The sequence below is a fragment of the Clupea harengus genome, chromosome 11, assembly GCF_900700415.2.
Source record: "Clupea harengus chromosome 11, Ch_v2.0.2, whole genome shotgun sequence".
Taxonomy (NCBI): domain Eukaryota; kingdom Metazoa; phylum Chordata; class Actinopteri; order Clupeiformes; family Clupeidae; genus Clupea; species Clupea harengus.
In genome coordinates this window covers 8,989,986-9,012,964 of record NC_045162.1, presented here as the reverse complement: position 1 = coordinate 9,012,964, position 22,979 = coordinate 8,989,986, and the positions used below count along the sequence as shown (strand labels likewise).

The 22,979-nt window shown below is 48.3% G+C and overlaps 1 protein-coding gene across 1 annotated transcript; it reads right to left on the bottom strand.

Moving 5' to 3' along the window:
* Positions 1-337: 337 nt before the first annotated feature.
* Positions 338-22,795, bottom strand: adar (adenosine deaminase RNA specific). Its single transcript, XM_042709056.1, is given in 16 exon segments — positions 338-2,364; positions 2,551-2,678; positions 3,805-3,917; positions 4,416-4,598; positions 5,137-5,267; positions 5,495-5,611; positions 5,923-6,016; positions 6,290-6,458; positions 7,700-7,853; positions 14,206-14,465; positions 14,824-14,959; positions 16,062-16,207; positions 16,513-16,616; positions 16,619-16,746; positions 17,236-19,436; positions 20,465-22,795. Coding segments are annotated over 15 exon segments (4,275 nt in total). The 5' UTR covers positions 19,323-19,436; positions 20,465-22,795; the 3' UTR covers positions 338-2,039.
* Positions 22,796-22,979: the final 184 nt, after the last annotated feature.

The window sequence follows — 22,979 nt, the reverse complement described above, 5'->3', positions numbered from 1 at the left end:
ATTCTATCGACTGTATCTACGTGTACATGACTCCTCCTACAGGCCGTGGGCTGTCACTACAACAGCACTTCCATTCAATGACACACAGCCCCTAAATTCGGGATTACCTTCTCTGAAACCATACTGCTGGCTATGCATAATGGGCTTGTCCAGGTTCATAAGGACAACAAGGCTACACAGACAGACAGACAGACAGACAGACAGACAGACAGACAGACACACACTGCAGCTCCAACAGCTCCACACTACAATTGACTAATTTTAGCATCACCTTTCTACTAAATAACATAATGATAAACATCAAAAGGGAAATAAATCAAAAGTATTCAGGGATCGATCCTGGTTTTCATTCTGTTTATTGCAGGAGAAAACCCTCACCCTGCCTTCACAGTCCAGAATACTACAGCTGTAAAGATAATAGAACAGACCAAACATCAGTATAGTGAACATTGAGCAGCATTAAAAAACAAAACTTAATCAGTGGTGTCTGTATAGGGCATTAGTGCAGAAATGCATATATGTATGTAGCCCAATCGCGAAACACGGATTTAAAAACTCTCAAGTTGCTGGTGTACCGTACGAGTGGAACCCGTTTGAGCGCACACTCGTACAAGTGAGGGGGAAAGAGCCAGGCAAGGCTTTGAAGAGATCTTCATGTTGATGGGAAGGAAAGGGTGTTTGAGACCCTCCCTTTGAAGATGTGCTCAGTGCTGAGCGGTGGGACTCGTGTGTGTGTGTGTGTGTGTGTGTGTGTGTGTGTGTGTGTGTGTGTGTGTGTGTGTGTGTGCGGGGGCGGCAAAGAGGAAGAGCTGCTCTTTGAACGCAACAGCCATTAACTCGATTTGGACTACAAGATAGGATTCCTCTTTTCTCGTGTTTTGCTCTTGACTGGCAGACTGTATGTGTGAAGGCGTGTGAGTGTGTGCAGGCATGTATGTATGTGTGTGTGTGTGTGTGTAGCCATGCGAGTGTGTGCATGTTCACTTATACTCTTCTTATGGCAGGCCACCAATATGTTGCCTTCATTAAAAAAAAACAAAAAAAAAACAAAACCAAAAAAAAATCCTCAATATTTAAAAAAAGTTGAACGATATAAAACATGTCATTTATCTATAAAATATATACATACAATATATACATTTACATAAACACACAAATCCAAATATATATATATATCCACACACACACACACAAACTGTGCCGAGGGTATATATACATAGAGGGTATATATCTGTGTGTGCATGTATCTGTACGTATATTATGTATACAATTTCTTTCACCTTCTGTCAAATGAAAGTTAACAAAAAAAAAAAAGAGTGTGTAAAACATATACAATAACAACAGGCGGAAAATGACGAGGCTGTGGATCTAGAAGGAGTAGCCAACACTGACGGACAGCTGGAGATGAGGGAACTTAGGACCCTGGGGATGGAGCTCGGAACCAGGCATCAGACAGAAATAACTTACCCATTAACACTGAGGCGTTTAAGAACTAAATGCAACTATGGATGCTAAGTTTTGTATACCTCTGCTATGAGATTATCAACAGCATAATTGTTCTATGATTGTATATAAGAGAGAGATCAGCGATCTCTACAAACAAACAAACAAACAAACAAACAAAAGAAAGCTCTTTCAGACATTCCCCCCTATAAAGTATCCAATTCGTTTGCTCGCCCACTAGCCCCAGCTTGCCTTACCACTGCCAGGCTTGTTGTCTTTGCAGTTTGGTTACTGTGACAACTCCCCCCGAGTGATGATGTCAGGGGTGCATTCCCCCTGAGGAAACCAGTCTACCCTTCCTCCCCTCTCTTTCTTTCGATCCTTCTCTCTCTCCCCTCCCCTCCAACCACTCTGGTAGGGATGCCACTTCCTCCTGGCTACTCCTCTCTTCTTACAACTCACTCATCCCTCTCTCTTCCTCTCCCACTGCCCCTAGTCAACCCAGTTTTCCTCTTAGATGTTCTTCCCCTCTCCTCTCCTCTCCTCTCCTCTCCTCTCCCCCCCCCCCTCCCCCACACCCCCACCCCCCTCTGGGTTCACTGGCTCTGATATGCTGTGCTGTAGGGGTGGGTATGTGTGTTCGCGTTAGCAAAAGCACTGTTAGCTCCGTCGGGGGCGCCGTTGCTCTCGTGTCCCTCGAAGCTCTTCTCCTCCAGGGGCTTGCCGATCCAGGCCCCGTAGCCCTGCTGGCCGAGCGCCTGGAAGAAAAGTCCCTTGGCCTGCTGGAAGGGCCCGGCGGCCATCTTGGCCTGGGCGTACGAGGGCATCGCCATCAGGTCCGTGCGGCCGGCGCGGTGGCACAGCTCCTGGAAGATCCGGAAGAGGCTGGACTTGGACACACGCGAGATCTCCAACTTCGGCCTGCGGATGGGGGTGGGGGGAGGTTGGGGGTAAAGCAAGAGGGAGACAAAATTGAACGGAAACAGCAGTGAGTGACAGAAAGTGAGACAAATGCATTTGCAACTCCCTCCACAGGACCGATTTAAGCAAACGCTCATCAACAACTGAGACGGCAATATTGGAGAAAGCAAACGAAGAGGCGCTCACCCATCCACTTTGCCCTTTGTCCCGTCCAACACCTCCACACTTAGAAGATCCGGCTGACTCCAGTTCACACTGGACTCCTTGGTTTTACCTGTGTGACGTGTGGAATCATACACACTCACCCTCCCCACCTGACATGACAAGGAGAGAGAGAGAGAGAGAGAGAGAGAGAGAGAGAGAGAGAGAAAATGGGGAACAGAGGGAGAGAGAGAGAGATGGGGAGGGAGAGAGAGAGAGAGAGAGAGAGAGAGAGAGAGAGAGAGAGAGAAAGAGAAGAATGGAGGGAGAGAGAGAGAGTGTGAGGGTTAGAAACATGGAGTTAAGGAGCAAAATAGGACCCTCTAAGATGGCTTTAAGAAAATCAGTTTATCAGTATTTGTCTGTCAGTGGAGTGAAAGTCAAGATAAGAGAATCCATCTTGGAAAACACAAATCAACTTCAGACGACATATCTCCCCTCTGGAGTGGGTTCAGATGAGAGGGACTTTGCTCTGCCGTCGGACTGAAGCCATATGGGGACAGAGCCCAGCCAACATGAGGGCCCTGGGAAACTGAGTACCACACGGCAGTGGGTGCTTTTCATCTACCGTTTGATCAAACCGTCTCATCATCAAATTACATGCCACTCGCATTTTATTCATATTAGCATTGTTGATTTAATTTTAAATTAGTCTTTTGATGACTTATTAGGGCCTAATTGGTTAATATCTGGAATTGATAAAAAAAATATATATATAAAAAAAAAACTAAGACAGACAGACAGACAGACATGGATGAGCCTGGTCTTTTTCCACTGTCTGCATAATTTGAGAGATTCAAAATAAAAACATTTTAGACGAAAATGCAACATGATTCTTCCCAATGACTGCATCGATAAACAAAGCTACGTGACCAGAGGTCAGATTAGCTAATTAACATCCAAATCAATCCATCAACACAAACGTTTAAGAAAGGAGGATGTCGTTTCCACCCCTAGTTCCACCTCACCATTTCCTGGAGGCCACGGAACATGCTAAATGCTTTTTCTGCACCATTTTGTCAGTCCAGCATCAGAGCTGTGGTACTGATATTATTATAATCTTCACCTGAACACCATTTTCAGTGAGGCACGCTGCATCAGTATGCAGTAGGGGTGCATGTGCACCTTGATCATGTGATGTGTGTGTGTGTGTGTGTGTGTGTGTGTGTGTGTGTGTGTGTGTGGGTGTGGGTGGGTGGGTGTGTGTGTGTGTGTGTGTGTGTGTGTGCGTGCGCGTACCTCTGGATGATTTAGAGTGTACTGTGGAGGCAGGGTCTTTAGGAATGCTTCGCTGTCTCTGGCCAATCGGCAGCAGACTGCTCTGGTCAGGTGACCATGGCTGTACAGGTAACCTAAAAGCACAGAGTAAACTTAAATGACATGTTCATACATACATGCCTTCCTCCCATAACCTCGTTCAGTTAGCCGTCAACCACCCATGTTGATACATACATGCCTTCCTCCCATAACCTCGTTCAGTTAGCCGTCAACCACCCATGTTGATACATACATGCATTACTCCCATAACCTCCTTCCGTTAGCCGTCAACTACCCATGTTGATACATACATGCCTTCCTCCCATAACCTCGTTCAGTTAGCCGTCAACCACCCATGTTGATACATACATGCATTACTCCCATAACCTCCTTTAGTTAGCCGTCAACCACCCATGTTGCATTAAACACCTAATTGCTTGTACGCCAACATCTCCAGGGTCGATTGCAGAAATGAGACACTCTGGTAAATCACCAAATTCTAACCAGCTCCTATTTAGGGCATTATTACTCATAGGGCTGCTTGTTAGGTTAACGAGCAGTGGTTGTGCCCGGCGGCAGGCCTCTGGCCTTACCCAGGGTGATGGTGCTCAGGTAGATGGGGTGCAGGAAGTGTGAGAGCAGCGCCCCCTGCAGGCCCAGCACGTTCCAGCGCAGGATTTTGTCGCTGCAGCTCATGGTACGGAGGCGCTCGCCATGCTGGATGCCGTCCCATGTGGGCACGATGGCACTCGATTCCACCGGGATGGTGCCCTCACCTGGGAGGCAGAGAGGGAGGCAGAGAGAGAGAGAGAGAAATTGGGGGAGGGTAGGAATAAAGATGAGAAGACGAAAGAGGATGTTGTTCAGAATAGGTTAGAGAGAGACAGACACAAGAGAAATGGAGATTGTGAGGAGAAAAGAGGAGACAGGGAGGCAACACATGAGCATTGTGAGAGAGTGGGAAAGAAAGCAGGGAGACAAACAGACAGACAGACAGAGTGAATATGATATGCTAAATGACTAGCGAGGTCCAAACCACAGAATTAGATCTGACCAATTTTCACACCTCCCCTCCGATCAATACTCAGTGTGGTGTGAATGTGTTTCTATGTGTGTGTGTGCACGCGCATCTTGTCTGCTGCTGTGGTTTTTGTAAGACTCCTCCTCAAATCACACACAAAACTACTCCCCTGAGGTTTTTCCACACAGATGTGCTCTTCTCTCAGGAGCAGCTGAGCAGCAGACGCAACATGGCGGAGGGGAAATCAAAGGACACGACTGGAGGTTGAAGGTTTGTGGGAGGCCCACTCTCACCATTCTCCACTTTGGTACGCAGCTTGCCCTGCTTGGCGTTCTCGAAGAGCGGCATGTGACCAGAGCCTGCCTCCGTGGCCAATTCACTGCACGACTTGTCAAACAACGCCCCGTCCCCACACGGAGCCGTGCTGAGAGCGAGAAAGAAAGAGAAAGAGAGACAGAGAGCAGATATTATACTTATACTTGTACTTGAGCATCTTGCATTTGTGCTGCGGTGCCTTGTTCTAGGTAGACGTAATACTGAGAGTGCACTCGATGTGGTCACTCAAGAAAGTGACAGGAGATCAAAGTAAGTGTGTGTGTAGGGTTGCTTACGTGTGTGTGTGTGTGTGTGTGTGTGTGTATCTCGACTCACCTGATATATAGGTGAAAGGTTATGTCAGGCTTGATTTTTAGCTTATTCTCCTCCCCGGCCTCAAAGATGCTTTCCTCTGAACCCTCCAAGTGCTTCATCAACTCACTGTACAGAAACCTGAGAAACACAGAGAGAGAGAGAGAGAGAGAGAGAGAGAGAGAGAGAGAGAGAGAGAGAGCACTCCTTATCTACTGTACTGCAGGAAGTGTATTCACTTCGCTCCATCAGACTAATACTGCAACATGACACCAATGCTGTTGAACCACAAAAATGAGACAGGAGAGCGAGAGTCTATTATATATATAAAAAGAGAGAGAGAGAGAGAGAGAGAGAGAGAGAGAGAGAGAGAGAGAGAGAGAGAGAGAGAGAGAGAGAGAGAGAGAGAGAGAGAGAGAGAGAGAGAGAGAGAGAGAGAGAGGCATGGGTACCTGATGAACCCTCGTCTGGATATGATTTCTGCGTGGCAGTCATTAACCGTGTCCCCTTTAAGACTGAGCTCCTCGCCTTTCACACAGCGATTCCCTGCACACATGAAAGGCAGCATTAGGTCTTATTTACTGTTTGGGAAAAGGATCGCCAGTCACATGACTTCAAAGGAAATTTGCTTATGACTGTTGCTGTTCAACATCTGGGTGAAACAAAACAAAACAAAGATTTGCGTTTTGCATGTCATTGGCACCTACCTACCAAGACTTTCCAGAAGTCTTTGTGGGGTTTCACAAGACTCTTATCTCATGAATGCAGCCCTCTCTGTGTGTGTGTGTGTGTGTGTGTGTGTGTGTGTGTGTGTGTTACCTGTTCCCAGACTGACGACGGTCCCCAGGGTGTCGCCCTTCCGCATGACAATGGTGGCCAGGATCTTCCTACCCAGAAGGCTGTGCTGTATGCGGGTAGTCAGCGCGTTGAAGCGCTGGTGGCTCAGCATGGCGATCTGATCATGGAGGGTGCTGCCCGTTACTGGCAACTACGGAGAGAGAGAGACAGAGAGACACATATAGAAAGAAAGAAAGACAGAAACAAAGAAGGAAACAAAGCAACAAATGAAAGACAAAGAAAAGGGGAAGCAGAAAAGAAGATAGAACGCAAAGAAGCCAGCAAGAAAGACAGGTTGTTCATATCATCCTACACTGGTGTCCTTAAAGAACACCCACTCACTCATGTTACTGCCACCACTGAACGTTCATTAGGCCCTTTATCTCACACAGAGGGGAAATAAAGACTTATTTAGTGTCTGTGTGTGTGTGTGTGTGTGTGTGTGTTTGTATGTGTGTATTAGTATCTGATAGACACATTACACAATGCTAATCCCTCACCCACACCATCTCAGCGATGCTCCTCTGATGTTTCTAAATTACAGAACACAAAATTACATGGTGTGACGCTCGCGCAGACTTAAACAATCGCAGCAAGAGTGTTTTTAAGTGCGTCTGTGCAGTCTGGACTAACTGGCAGAGGTGAAGAGGTCTTCCTAACGGGGGTGGATATAACTCAAGTGTTTGAAGCGTTTAAAAGCCTCTAAAAGCCACATTACGTAAGGTTATTATTTGAAATGACAAGAAGTGTGATGGAAGTCTGATGGCTCATTGTATGGTGACACTTTAGTCTACAAAAGGCTTGAGTTACTGAAAAACAGTCTGTATCAGATGAGAATCAAACTAAATTGGACTTTTATTTGATTGTTTAAAAAAAAAAAAAAAAACTTTAAAAATGGGAACCACCACCGCAGGGATTTTAGTGGCATTTATTCTTTTCAAACAACTTCTTGCATCTAGATGCATCTGTATTGTCCAAAAACACCCCATTTGATTGATCACCCTCAGTGCCTGTTTACAGGCCTTAATTACCAGCTGACAAACACCAATTACAACTGCAGTGATTGATGGGTCATTCTGTTCCAACGTCAAGGTGATTCAAGTTCAAGGTAAACTATAAACTATGAGTGAGTGTGTGTGTGTGTGTGTGTGTGTGTGTGTGTGTGTGTGTGTGTGTGTGTGTCTGTGTGTGAGCGCAAGAGTGTCAAGGTGTGTCTGAGTGACTGTATGCAGAGGGGTGTGGGGGTATGTGATGCTGTGTGTGTGTGTGTGTGAGTATGGGTGTTTCAGAGGCAGTGTGAACATGAATTCACGTGTGAAGTGTGGTGTGCAGAGGTATGTGTGTGTATGTGTGTGTGTGTGTGTGTGTGTGTGTGTGTGCGCGCGCGCACACCTCTGAAGTGTTCTCTCCTGTCCGCGCCGCTTTCTCTGCCTCTCCGATGAGAACCCTGAGCGCTGCGTCGGCCGCCTCCTGCTTGCCCTGCTTCTTGTTGCTGGCGCACACCGGAGGGAACCAGCGGCCGCCCAGCTTGGCTTGATACGTGAACCTGAGAGTGAGAAAATTAGGAGCAAAAACATCCTTGATAGCGTTCAGCTGTGACAGAGTGCATTACACATTCTCAAACCACAGATTGTGTGTGTGTGTGTGTGATTCTGAAAATGATAGACTGTGTGTGTGTGTGTGTAAAAATGATAGACTGTGTGTGTGTGTGTGTGTGTTACGACCCCCTGTGCCCCTGCGCACCCTGCCTGCAGTCCCTATACTGGCCATATGGAGGCAGCAAGCTGTGGACATGCAACGGAGCATAATGAGCGGTGATTATCCACACCTGGCGCCAGGTGTGGATATAAAAGCACTGCTACGCCTGATGGGAGGCCCCCTTCTCAGCTTCCGCTACTCACACACACTTTTGGCAACGCTCCTCACCTACATACCCACGACACGCATCCAAGCATCTTTGAGAACCCCTAGATTTTTACCTTGGATCAATCTTTTGTCGTTAATAAATAGTCTTGCTGTTACCAACTACACCGTTGTCTGTCTCTACCGTATTTATGTTGCTACCCACGAGCCGGTCGTAACATAAATTGGGGGCTCGTCCGGGATAGATCTTTTTTTTCCCCAATTGTGCGTGGAGTGCGTGGCTCACTTATTCAGTTTTTGGTACCGGTATCCTCTACATCCGTATACTCCAGGTAGGAAGCAGTGGCTCAGCTTGATCGCTAGATCCTTCCATCGAGCACTGGTTTGTTGTTTTGCGTTTTTCTGTGTTGCGTGTTTGATTTTACTTCTCGTTGTGGAAACAATCCTGGGTATTGTTAAAACTCTCGTCAGGGGTACGTGAGTACGGCTGCACTCATTTGTGAACAGTGCACCCCTAGCTCAGCAGGTTTCTGAAGCGACAGGTGTAGGAAAGGATAGCAAATACAGGGCTGGAGTGTACGGACGGACGTTGATACCGTGGTGAGTATGGTAATTTCCCCCCTAAATTGTGTGTATTTTTGTGAGACGGTAAGTTGAGAAATTGGGCATTTAATACATGAGCTGTGGCTCCTTAGTAGTTGACTTCAGGTGGTCTGAAGAGTGCCAGAATATCGGTTAAACTGGTAGAGGAGTTTGACAGTTAGGTATGGCTGTGGGAGCCTGCGTAGCGTTCAAACAAAGCTCCGTTTAAAAAACAACAGGTTATATTGATAAACTGTCTGTTTGCCATTGCTGAAGTGTGCTTTAGCCCGGTGTTGGGTTATTGGGGGAAAAGCTGTTAAACTAGGGTGTTTACAGTTAGTTGCCTCGATTACTTTCTCCGTTAAAAGCCGTTAATAAATAGTACAAGAGAAACGTTGATACTACGGAGGTTCGTGCTGCTGGTAGTGTATAAGAGACTGGGCCATTGTGGTAAGCCGTTCGGTTTTGTATGTGCGGCTAGACGATTGTGGCAAGCCATTTTTTCTTAAATTGGGTTCTGGCAAGACTGGGGACGCCTAGTTTTCTCACTAGCCTTTGCTTCGCTGCTGGTAAGTAGGAAAAGTCTCCTGCTGTTATCTGAAGGGTGGGTTCCCTTTTCTCTTCTATACTAAAGTTTTTGTGTGTGACTAGAGCCTGTTTTTTGTGTGGGAAATAACTGGCAATAGTGAGGTATCACGTTTACATCTTTGAGGGGTTTAATAGAGGCCTGTGTGGAATTGTGTAGGGTCTATTTTTGTGGGATTGCTTAAGCACACTGGGTTTTGTAGTGCCCTGTTTACTGTTGGGGGTTAAGGATGTCTTTCAACATGGAGGAGTTTGTTGCTCAGCCCTCTGAGGAAATGTTGAATACATGTACAAAAGAACAGCTAATGCAAATAGCAGAGCATTATGAAATTGAACTGACTAGTCAAATTAAAAAGACAAAGGCTACGGTGTATGAAACCATTAAGAACCTTTTGACTGACAGAGAGGTACTGGCGGCAAAAAGAGAGGACCCAGTTACAGCCTCGGTCTTTATGACACCTAGATCTGATAGTGAACTCAGGCTAAAGGAAATGGAGATTGACAAAGAATTCGCCTTAAGAAAGTTGGAGTTCGAAAATATGGAGCGGCAGAGGCAGAGCCAAAGGAATTCAAATTCCAACCTCTCCTGGTGAACAGTCACCGTCTCATACAGCATCAAGAGACATTAGTAGATACATCAGGATGGTACCACCCTTCTCCGAGAGGGATGTGGATAAATACTTCCCTCATTTTGAGAGGGTGGCTACCTCCCTAAAATGGCCCAAAGAGATCTGGACCTCACTACTCCAGTGTGTGTTGGTAGGCAAGGCTCAAGAAATCTATGCCTCTGTGCCTCTTGAACAGTCCGTGGATTATGAGGTGGTAAAGGCTGCGATTCTGAAGGCGTACGAGTTGGTTCCTGAGGCATATCGGCAGAGGTTTCGACAGTGCAAAAAGTGGGACCAGCACACCTACATTGAGTTTGCTCGTGAAAAAGAGCGCTTATTTAATCGGTGGTGTACCTCTCAAGAAGTAGACTCTCTGGAGTTACTTAGGGAGCTCATCCTCCTTGAGGAGTTTAAGAACTGCGTCCCTGAGAGGATTACAACATACCTAAATGAGCAGAAAGTTAAAACACTGGCTGAAGCAGCTGTGCTGGCCGATGAGTTTGCTTTGACACACCGTAACATGCAGCCCACCAGATCGGGTGACTGTTTTAGGAACAGGGCTCCCTACCAGGGTAAACCAAGGCCTGTTGTGGCAGGGCCTTACCCTGCGTCTTCCCCAGGGAGTCCTAGTGGGGCGTCTGGTGGAAACTTTGATATTGTGTGTTTTTATTGCAGAAACCCTGGACACAAAATATCGGACTGTCATGCATACCAGAACGACCAATGTAAGACTGTGGCTTTGGTTGCAGCTTCTCAATGCAGGACTAACTGTGGCTGTGTTGGAAGTGCCTGTTCGCATGAGGGTGGTTCTAGCGAGAAGGCGGACTACTCTCCTTTCATAAGCATAGGGTCAGTGTCTCTGCCAGGCCAAAGTAGTGTGCCTGTGCGCATCCTGAGGGATACAGGGGCTGCACAGTCTGTCCTGTTGGGGGGAGTGCTGCCTCTCTTAGCCAGGACTGCCACAGGAAGTCATGCACTCGTTAGAGGCATTGAAATGGGTTTTAGAAAGTTGCCTTTACATCATGTCCAGCTTTCCTCTGGCTTAGTCACCGGCCATGTAGTGGTTGGGGTGTGTGCATCTCTGCCTGTGCCTGGGGTAGAGTTCATCCTGGGAAATGACTTAGCTGGGGGGAGGGTCTGGGAACTCACTAAGGTGGCACCGCCAGCCGTTATGGTAAGCGTTCCACTGGCGTCTGACACGCTTGGTGGGTGCGCAAAACATTTCCCTCCTGTTTTTCCCATTTCTGCTGTTCCTACAGCTAAACAGCTACAGGAAGCTGAGGAACAGGAGCGGTTAAGTTGTCGTTCTGAGGTGATCAGTAAAACGGTTGAAGGTAAGAGGGGTGCTTCTCCAGTCAACAGCCAGACTCGCACAAGAGGGAAATTTAACTGTGTCAATGGCCGTTCAGTTGTGGGGACTGAATCTGGCCCAGTGGAGTTGATCCACACCGGACCTGGGAATGGTCATAGTGTCTCTGACTATAGGGAGTCAGACACTGATTGTAGCACTAAGCAGCCTCCTGCTAATGTGCAGGGCTATATCGGTGGCTCTAGGCACCTCTATCAAACCCGTGCTGCTGCAAAGAAAGCGCTAGCGAAATCAACATGTAAGATGCAGCGCTCTTTCGGTCGCAACGCACAGAGTTTTGAGAAAGGGGATCAGGTGTTATCCTTGCTGCCCATCAGTCCTTTTCGAACTAGTTTTGCTGATCCCTACACTATGGGGAAGTGTTGTTTGGATCACGACTGTTGTAATTAGTATGCCATACTGTAAAAAGAGAGGTGCGGCTTGAATAATAGTGGTTCTGTGACATGTTCTTCTCTTGTCTCTTCAGTTTTTTTAAGGACCCAGGATGGTCGGGCCCGGAGATGGGATGGGGTCACGGGGCTCTTTTCTTTTTTCTTTCAGATTTCCTGGGAGGAACCTTCTTGGGGAGGGAGGTGTTACGACCCCCTGTGCCCCTGCGCACCCTGCCTGCAGTCCCTATACTGGCCATATGGAGGCAGCAAGCTGTGGACATGCAACGGAGCATAATGAGCGGTGATTATCCACACCTGGCGCCAGGTGTGGATATAAAAAGCACTGCTACGCCTGATGGGAGGCCCCCTTCTCAGCTTCCGCTACTCACACACACTTTTGGCAACGCTCCTACTCACCTACATACCCACGACACGCATCCACGCATCTTTGAGAACCCCTAGATTTTTACCTTGGATCAATCTTTTGTCGTTAATAAATAGTCTTGCTGTTACCAACTACACCGTTGTCTGTCTCTACCGTATTTATGTTGCGACCCACGAGCCGGTCGTAACAGTGTGTGTGTGTGAAAATGAGAGACTGTGTGTGTGTGTGGGTGAAAATGATTGACTGCGTGTGTGCATGTAATATCAGCATCCCGCTGAGATTATGATGAGAGTTTGAGGTCCTCCATGCACCATTACCCCTGTCATGGCTCCAGCATGTGGGTGTGTGTGTGTGTGTGTGTGTGTGTGTGTGTGTGTGTGTGAGACTGCGCTTCCAGAGAGGTTTCCTTTCTGTGCACCATTACGACCCCCCTGTGACGGTGTACATGAGTCTTCTGGACAGCACTCCTATAGAAGTTTAGTATATTTGTTTGTGTGTGTGTGTGTGTGTGTGTGTGTGTTTGTTTGTGTTTTTTGTGTGTGTGTGTGTGTGTGTGTGTGTGTATGGTCCATGAAAGGTTCTCCAGCTGTTGCCAGTTTCAAATCTAGATGTACGACCCAACTGTTCCCAGATGCCTCTTGTTAAGTGATTGAATTCCTATCTAATATTTGTATATGTTCTTTTAGCTGATCTAATGCACTCTTCCTTTTGAATCTTTTATTTTTCTATGTTCTTTCATCTGTTTGTAAAGCACACAACTACCAATGTGTATGAAATGTGCTATATAAATTAACTTGCCTATATAAGTTTATTAATGACTTTGAGTGAGTGAGTGAGTGAGTGAGTGAGAATGTGAGTGAGTAAGCGAGTGTGTGTGTGTTTTAAAAAGGCGGATAATCCAGATACAGAGTCTAATTTCTCCAGAGTGTTTTGGGTCAACCACCAGGCTTTAGTAATTATCAGCTATTAGATATTTCAACCCAGGAGGAAGAGACAAATGAGAGCCTGCAGGGCAAACACTCTGAGCCTGAAATTTGCCAAGTCTTTGTTTGTTTGTTTGTTTGTTTGTATGTATGTATGTATGTATGTGTGTGTGTGTGTGTGTGTGTGTGTGTGTGTATATGCCAAAGTGTAGGTGTGCTTGTGCACCCATCAGTATTGGAATCTAACACTCTATTCTACACATTTCCTCCATAAAAACGTAAAAACTTTGGGAAACTTACTCTGATTGGTCGAGATGTAAAAATGATCAACGTCCCTCCTACCTGACAGTAGCCACATTGGCTAGTAAGTAACCACACTATTAAGTTAGGCCGCCTGACGATTGAGTTGACCTTCACCCTCCAATGATTCAATCACGTCAATTATGTTTGTCAAGGCCCCCTTGGTTAACCCAGCACTGTGGCCGGTAGGTTGATAAAATTCACCCACTACTTCACAAATTCACCCGCCTTTTGCGAGCAGTAGGTGCATATATATGTACATGTGTATTAGAGGATGGATACCTGACCCGAGCTCGTCGGAACCCGACGGGCCGGGTCGGGTTCAGCCAAATATTTAGAAATTATACTCGGGCTCGGGTCGGGTTCAGACACATCAGCGCGATAAGGCATTGAACGTTCCATATCTTAAATATCTTAATAAGTAGTGAAGTCAACGTGTCTGCCTCACATAATGCAGAAGTTAGTTTTTGAGAATAACATAAATCACATTTAGGATAACAGCCTACTTCCTGTGGCGGGAATTTGTTTATTTGCCCTCTTGTGCACGCTTGTGCGTTTAACAGCGCCTGTTTGTGTGAGCAAGTGCATTTATCTGTTGATGCCCGAGTTCAATAAAGGCAGGCTATTCGTAAAAAACGTACGGAAATGTGTCATTAGTATTAGTTGAGACATTGACTCAGTCGGGCTCGGACAAAATATTTGAATGGCTGTCGGTCTCGGGCTGGGCTTGGGCACTACTCTGTCAGACGCGGGTCGGGCTCGGACAGAAAAATTCGGCCCGATCCACCCTCTAATGTGTATGTAGTATGTGCATACGGGCAGGTGCAAATTGTGGTTGGTGTGTGTGTGTGTGTGTGTGTGTGTGTGTGTGTGTGTGTGTGTGTGTGTGTGTGTGTGTGTGTGTGTGTGTACCTGGGCTCGTGCGGCGGACCGCTCTGTCCCACCAGGCGGATCTCAGCAGCAAAGCCCCGCGCACGGGCGTACTCCAGCAGGCCCGACACAGCGTTGTTGTTCAGGTGGTTGATGAGGTCGCCCACGCCGGCCTCGTGTGCCCGCTGCAGCTCGGCCGCGCTCAGAGGGGGCAGAGACGGGCACGCTGGCAGAGCCGGTGTCTGCATAGCACCGCCGGCGCCGCCACCAACCTCCACACTGGGCAGGAAGCTGGGCTGAGGCTGATGGAGAGAAAGAGAGAGAGAAAAAAGTGAGAAAATGATACAGATACAGAAGAGAGAGATAGCAAGAGGGAGGGTGGGAAGGAAAGAGAGAGAGAGAATGAGATTTCATGCATAGTGCTTTCCCCATGCACCTCTAAAACCACAAACCATCTAACGATCTGTCCATCGTCATAACACAACAACAAACACGTGTTAACTGCACCTAAGCAGTAATGGCTGACTGTATACGAACAGAACTTTACACAATAAACTTCCCCTTTTTCCTTTCTGGCTGATCTGCATGTTCTCTGCAACCCCCCCCCACTACCTCCCTTCCTCCCCCCTCCCCTCTTCCTCTCCACTTCTCGGGGGCCACCTTATTGAGCTGCAGCCGTCCGTCGGAGAGCATCTCCTTCACGGCCTCTTCGGCGGCTAGCTGCCGCGCCGCCTTCTTACTGGGAGCAGAGGCTTCTGGGAAGAGACTGTCGCCCACCTTCACCTGGAACATGAACCTACGGAGAGATGGGGAGTCACATGAGGCTGGCTGGCTGGAAATGGTGGATTTAGAATCAGAGCTTGAGAAGACAAAACGTGAGTTCAAAATCTCTGTGTGCAGAGGGCTTCTCCTTTACAGAGGTGGTTTACATTTCAGATAAAAATGTAAGGCCATCTATAAAAGCCTCTGCCAAAAAACGGGTCAAATTATTCCTGTCAACACACGTGCGCGCACACACACACACACACACACACACAAACAAGGTCTTGAAATCATTTAAAAATAAAACACAACCCCCTGGTGCACAACTTTTCATTACCACCAGGGAGTGGGAGACTGAAAGAATGAGAGCTGGCCGGCATGGAAACATGAGAGGACGAAGAGAGTGTGAGAGAAAGAAGAAAAAAAAAAAGGAGAGGGGGATGGACAGAAGGCTACGCGTGCAAGAGAGGAGGACGCAAATAGAAACAGCCAAAGCTCAGAGGAGGACAAGTTCAGCAGGATGGCCACGGGGGGGGGGGGGGGGGGAGAGAGAAAGAGAGAAAAAGAGTGAGTGAGTGAGTGAGTGAGTGAAAGAGAGATGAATAGTGAGAGGAGAACAGGAAGAGAGGGCACTGCTTATGCTGTGTAATGCGATCACTAAACAGGGGAGACGTGTTAGCAGTGTTTTAGATTAGCTCTGTGTGAGCATGCAGAAAGCTGTGTGTGTGTGTGTGTGTGTCTATGGGTGTGTGTGTGTCTTCTGTGGGCAGAGATTTGCAAGCATGTTGTGTTACCATGTGGGGTGTGGTGTGGTCTGTTCCATGTGTGTGTGTGTGTGTGTGTGTGTGTGTGTGTTACTGGGGATAGAACAGCCTTCTGGCATAAGTGTGTGTGTGCATGCAAAGTCATGTGATAGCCTCTGTGAGAGTGAGTATTTTCCAGGCGGCAGCACACCCCTCTAGCATCCTTCTGTGCGTGTGTGTGTGTGTGTGTGCAGCATCATGTGATCTGTGGTCTTTTGTATGTGTGTGTATTTTCCTGGGCTAGCACCCCCCTTTGGCATTTGTGTGTGTGTGTGTGTGTGTGTGTGTGTGTGTGTGTGTGTGTGTGTGTGTGTGTGTGTGTGTGTGTGTTACCGTGGGTCGTGAGGCGGGCCCTCCTGGCGCGTGTTGATGAACTCGATGGCGTCGCCGCTGCGCTGGCTGTGTTCCATCAGCATGGAGACGGGATTCTTCCCACCGGGGAGCGAGCGAGCCAGAGCCAGGGGGGGCGCTTCCCCACTCTACAGCAGAGAGAGAGGGGGAGAGGGAGAGGGGGAGAGGGGGAGAGAGAGAGAGAGAGAGACAGAGGACAGACATGGCGTGGGGGCAATGAAGGATGGCCGAATGTCAAACAGGGGATGGAGAGGAAAGTGGGGGAAGAGGGGTGTGAAAGTAGAGGCAGGAAGAAAACAACCAACGCGCTTAGAGATGCAGCACTGACCACTCTCTGTATTTACACGACGCACACATCTGAACTTCCTCCTGTTTTTGTCTCAGCACAGGAAGTCAAATAGAGCCACATCCCACCCCCTCCCCTGTCACTCACAGCAAACTCCTCCAGGCTCTCAGTGGATGGGGCTGGGGCTGGGGCTGGGGGGCTAGGGCTAGGGCTGGGGCGTTTGTCTCCTCTTCCTCCATCTCCTCCGGCTCTTCCCCTCCACCCATCTCCCGCTGCAGCACCTTCAGTGTCGCCGCGGCAGCATAGTTCTTTGCCACCTTCTTATTGGACGCCTCCATGATGGGGTAGCGGCGGCCATCCAGCATCACCTGCATGCGGAACCTGATACACCCACATACACACCCACACACAGTCAGTTCAATTCTGAACAAGCATGTCTTCAAAACAGGAAGATTTTTGTCAATCGTGTGTGAATATATATATATATATATGTGTGTGTGTGTCCATAAGATTGGGACACTGTCTTCACTAATAATGGCCACTATACTGAAGTGTAACCTGTCTTTCACATCAAAAGCTGAACTGCTGAGTGCAGGAACAGAAGTGTTTCACATGTCTGACCACACAAACACTGTCCAGTCCATCATATAAGACACTGAGGATACAGCAATGCTACAGCAACACTCTCTCAAGCGTGTTATTAGTCTAAAACATGGAAACACACACACACACACACACACACACACACACACACACACACACACACACACACACACACACACACACACACACACACACACACACACACACACACACACACACACACACACACACACACACACACACACACACACACACACACACACACACCTGGGATCGTGGGAGGGCCCAGACTGGTCGAGCAGCAGGAACTCGCAGGTCTGGCCCAGGTACTGCGCCAGCTCCATGAGGCCGCTAACCGGGTTCTTGGTCCGCACCTCCTGCAGCTTCTGGCGCCGGCTGGCCTCCATGGTGCTGGGGTGGGGCGGCGGGGCGGCCAGCGACACGGCCACCGTGCCCCCCTCTGGCTCCGTCCCCCCGCACTGCTGCAGCTGCTGGCCCTCCTGGTTGATCATGTTCAGGAACTCTGGGATCTCGTCCGTGGCCCACTGCGCCGATTCAGAACCACCACCACCGCCAGTGCCGCCGCCACCAGCACCACCGGCCGCGCCGTTTTGTTCGCTTGCTTGCTGTTTCACGAGAGCAGGGTGCCGGAACAAGGGAGGGTCCCCGTCTGGAACGCTGGGCTCCAGGCTCGGCATGGCAGCCGACGTTCCGTTTCCCAGAGCACCTCTGGTACAGACCGACTGGCCCAGACTGTCCCCTGCCTGCATCTCACTGGCTGCCTCGGCGGCGTAGATGCCTGCCCAGCTTGCGCCGTCATCCCGCTTGACGTGTGCCTCTGCGGCCTTGCGCTGGCGGTGCATGCGGGTGCGGCTGTGCCCGCTGAGCCTCCAGAGTGGCGGCGTGCCCTCGCTGCTTACTTGACCCTGCTGCTCCAGACTGTAAAGCAGCGGGTTGACCTGCTTGGCCGTGCGCAGGCCCAGGTTCTTGGCGATGAGCAGCGCACTGGCCTCGCCCGTCTCATGCAGGTACCGCAGCACGCGCTCGCGCTGCTCCCGTGTGTCTGACATGGCTGCCGACGGAGAACTGGCACGGAGTTTTAGACCCGGTAAAGCTGGTGTGGCGCAATCCAGTTGCGAAAGATTGAAGTTTGGATTCGACAAATTCAACGTAGGAGCTTCTTCCTCCCGGTCAAGATCCAACAGGTTGATGTCGTCGTAGTTATTGTCGTCGTATTCGTCGGCCTCCTCCTCCTCCTCGTCTTCCTCTTCCTCTTCAAAGTTTGTCTTTGCAGCACGAGGCAACTCTGGCTGCTCACTCACAGAGTGTACTCCACCTTCTTGCCTCTGGGGTACGGGAGAGGTAGGCTCTTGCTTCACAATCACGGTGAAGGCCGTGCCAGTGCTCTCCGCTGGTGCCCCGGCCTCACGTCCGTCTCCGCACAGCGTCCACAGAGGGGGTACGTCGCTGTGCTTCCTGGCCTGCCCCGCGCGGGCGAGTGCATACAACGCCTGGTTGACCACCTTCTTGGGCAGGTGCAGCCTCTTGGCCAGGGGCCGGGCCTGGAGAGTCTCGCCTGGCCCTAGGGCTGTGAGCGCCTGGTAGACGCGCTGCTGGATCTCTGGGCAGTGGGTGATTGTGTACGTGGCTGGTTCGGTCCGCTGTCTGCCACCGCTCCGGCTACTGCTGCTGGTGGACGAAGCCTGGTCAAAGCCACCTCCTCTGGGGTTATTACAGTCGAAACTCAGGCCCTGAAAGCCTGTGGATAGGGACAAGACGCTGCTGTCGCAATCCCACTGTCGGTCTGGATGTGTTCGTTGGGGCTGTGGCTGGCTGTTCCAGCGGCCCAACTGTCTTTTAGGGTAGCGGGGCGGGTAGTCCGCAGACCCTGAGCTCCTCCAGCTGCCTCTGCCAGCGGTGTGGCCGCCACCTGCTTGGCCGTAACCGCGGGATTGGGTAAACTCGCTTCTTTCCGCCTGCTGATTGGTCGAGCGGGGCGGGCCGTGGAACTGGGGCGCCTGGAACGTCTGGCCCCGCAGGAAACGCACCTGTTGCTCGCGGAAGTCTGCAGGGGCTAAACCATTACCTGAGGTGGGGCGAGGGGAAGGGCCTGAGAAGGGGGGCGCAAAAGGAGGTGGGTAAGGCAGAGAATGCGAGGGACCTCCAAAAGGAGATGAAGGGCCAGGACTGGCAGGAAGGGGAGAAGGGGGTGGGTGCCTGTCATAGAAGGAGCTGGGGTTTCGTTGCTTCGGGGCAAAGGGCGGGGGAGTGTGGCCGAATCTGACTTTGCCTGGGTAACGAGGCTGGGAGAATCGCTGGTGCTCTGTGGGGGGCCCTCCTCTACCTCTGCTCATAGCTCAATGGGCAGGGGCAGGGGGGCACAGGGAGGCACGCACGGACCGGGCCACAGGAGGACAGCTGAAAGTGGCAGCCAATGGGCTGGGCAGTCAGACTGAGGCAGCCTTCACCTGAGTGAGCGAGAGTGAGTGTGTGTGTGAGAAAAAGAAAGAGAGTGAGAGAAAGAAGAAACAAAAACAAGAGACAGACAGACGGATATATATATATATATATAGAGAGAGGGAGAGAGAGGGAGGGGGGGGGGGAAATAAGGATTGTTTTTAGCATCCTAAAACCCAGTTTGTGCAAGTGCTTTTCTACCATGGTCCTCCAATAAGACACACTAACTCACGTTACGGTCACAACCACATTTTTATGAGCCTCTGTGCCGCCACATGAGCAGTAACTTTATAACCTGGTGAGAGACAGGGATTAATAATTCATGTTTGCTGTGACAATCCCATTTTATTTCTGGCCTAACCGAGAGTTTGTGGATAATTCAAGGAGAAGGGAAAGTGAGACAAGTCCAGCTAAAGAGACCAGCATTTATGTCAAGGACAATCCAGCTCGCGTGAAAAAGGGACAATGGTTCACGAGGTAGCTCCATTCCCTAAGAGATTATTACAATGCAGAGAAGCGTCTGACTCACACTTCTGAAACTGGACCATAAGTCTTGTTTAATGAACCCAGCCTTTAATTCAAATGTTAAAATTAGGATTAAAACTACCGGATAAAATACCGCATTATTAACAGTTAACACTTAATATTTCTCATATGATACCAAGGGCAGTTTCTATGGTAGCCTTCTCACGTATCACACGAGGACCCCACAGTGACTTCGGTTGATGCAACACTGAGGGTGGCCAAAAATGTCACAGCCTGAACACTTACACTATAAGATAAAGTTAACATTATATGACAGTACGAGCTGCCCAAAGACAAGAGCCACAGAGTGACTCACATTGACCATATCACGACAGAGCACATAACCACCAGAGACTCAGGCACCCTGCACACTTTTGCCCGAGAATGAGGGCAGCTTTCAGTTCTGCTTTCACAATACAAGAGCAGCCAAATGTAACCTTCGCCGCATGCGTTGTGACGATATACTATAAAGAGTACAAAGTTAAACGTGTGTGAACATTGCCTACATACATACCTCAAACAGAGTCATTGCTACAGTAAAGAAAAAAGACGATTCCAAATGTGTGATATCCATGTTACCTAATAACTTGTTCAAGTGCTGAAGCCACCCGGAAGCCAGCATAATCGATTAAGTACTGTAGGTGAAAAAACGCTAAATCACGAATTATCAACACAATAATTCAAAGGATCGAAAGCATTACTGGACAAAAAAAACAACGCTTCCTCGGGAAGATGCGCCGCAAGGTTCCTCGTGCTGAGCAGTTCAATGTATTGCTCTGAAGATGTCTGGAAAGTAAATAACTGCATTGGCCTCTCAAACTAAAAGACAAACTAGCTGCGATGTGTTTCTCGCCGTAAGAAGAAGAAAGAAATCTCAGAATTTACATGCAACACAGGGGAAACACGATGCTTATATATATGGCGCAAGTTTGACGACTATTAAGTTTCGTTTTCCATTCTCTCTCAAAAAGGTCAACAAAACATGCTACTAAAACGATCATCGATAGATGGCGTAAGAGTGACGAAAGGTTTCGTTTTTATAAATATGTACACATAACTACCACTGATAGGATTACTAGGAGTAACGGAAAGAAATTACTACAATACTGCATCCGTTTGCATCAGCCTACATCTACATCAAGTGGGACAGATTACCGAAACCGACGGTCCAGAAAAGAATGGGTGGTACTGCACAAAATACAACCACTGCCATGTCCTGTAGGCTTAAATCAAAACAGTGTTAGAATGTACTAGTTTCTGAGGTATGTTTTTAAAAGCAACTACTTTTGGTATGTTTTAGTTCTGTGGTCCGGGACGGAACACACTGCGAAAAATTTAAGAAAAACACGACTTTGCCAACAACTTTGCCGAAAGAGAACAGTAAGCATGTCATCAAGCTTTTATCAGTGCCAACTGGGCTGTTGGTGATGGTTAGAAGGTTTTTGCATGCTATTTAGGTAGTTAGTTAGCTAGTTTTAGACCAGAACTCCATAATTTGCTTTAACAAATAAGCTCAAGTGGTTTATGGAAATCAGACATGTAAAACGGTTAAGACTCGCAAATTAATATTATTCGTTAATATCGCTGCAAATGGGAACTTTAACTTTGAGGTGGGGTGGATTTACAGATAAGGATGTGAGGAACGGTGGCATCATCGTTTGATATTGTGTTTTATGACGCTCTCCCGGCGGAAGGAAAGGGGGACTTTAACTTTGAGGTGAGGTCAGATAAGGATGTGAGGAAACGGTGGCATCATCGTTTCATCTTGTGTTTCATGACGCTCTCCCGTAGAACGAAAGGGAATCTCGACCTGTGTCCCTTTCGCATATATATTTCATGAATTTCCACTATGCCTATTCAGTGGTGTTTGAAAAGCCAAGACTGCATCAAAAAGCCCACGTCAATCTCCACTGATTCAGTGTGATCGTGAAAAAGGAACTTTATTGTCGACTTAAGTAGAACCCTGGTGTCCTGAGTGTGGTGCTGACAGTCGTAAGTTATGTATAAACGCTCTTTTCAGCAGTTGATTCACCTGTATTCATTTTCTGCCCTAATTTCCTGCCGATCTCCCAGCACAACTGCACTTTTTTTTAGTGGTTGCACAAACACATTTCGTATCTAATGCACAATGACACATACAGTCTATTCTATTCTATAATCACATGTCCTGGTCACATTTGTAAATTCCACTTACATTGATCTCTGATGCAACACTACGTAATCGAATGCTCACAACGAGGCGAGCAATAACTTGCTATCCATAGGTCGATGTAACGTTATCTGCCTTCCACAGAATAGCAACGGTGGTCATTTATACCGTACACATTAAACGAAAAGGTCGAACGCATGCATGTGCTCACACACCGAGGATCAACCGTTATAGACGGTCTAGATTCCTCTACCCTTGAAAAAGCGTCCCGGGTGGTTGCTGCAATTACCAGCACTTGTACATGGGTAGCTGGTACAGTCGAAGCTCAGTAATGACAATGTTATTTTAAGCGCACTAGCCATGTGTTATGTTCAGTTCACATTAGCCTGCGGAGAGCTATCGTTACTATGGGAAGGTTTTAACGTCTGGCAAACTGCAGGTTCGTAAGGTAGCTGTTGTTGCTTAGGAGGCAACAAGCATTAACATGGGTCACCTTTTCGTTTCAGGTTTTACTTTTAGATGAGTACACATAGATGACAAACAAGCTCTTAGCTCGCTAGGTATCTCGCAGAGCACAGCGATGCAGCTGCATCATTTTCGTATACATACTCTGTTAATCATAATGTTAATGAGCTCGAGGGAGTTAAAAGTGGCAATGCGACACATTCAACAACATGCATGCAAATATTGGTGTTGACTGGTTAAATTACTTACCAACGTCTGCAGTGTCACGATTTCGTACTTGCCCACGGCAATAAAAATAAAGCACGGAGATCTTGCTAATGCTATGCCATTGGTCTGTGGCGTCATACTAAAGCGCCACTGACGCTTTGTAATTGCGTCTTTACGTTATCTTGTTTACGTCTGATATGTTTGTTTC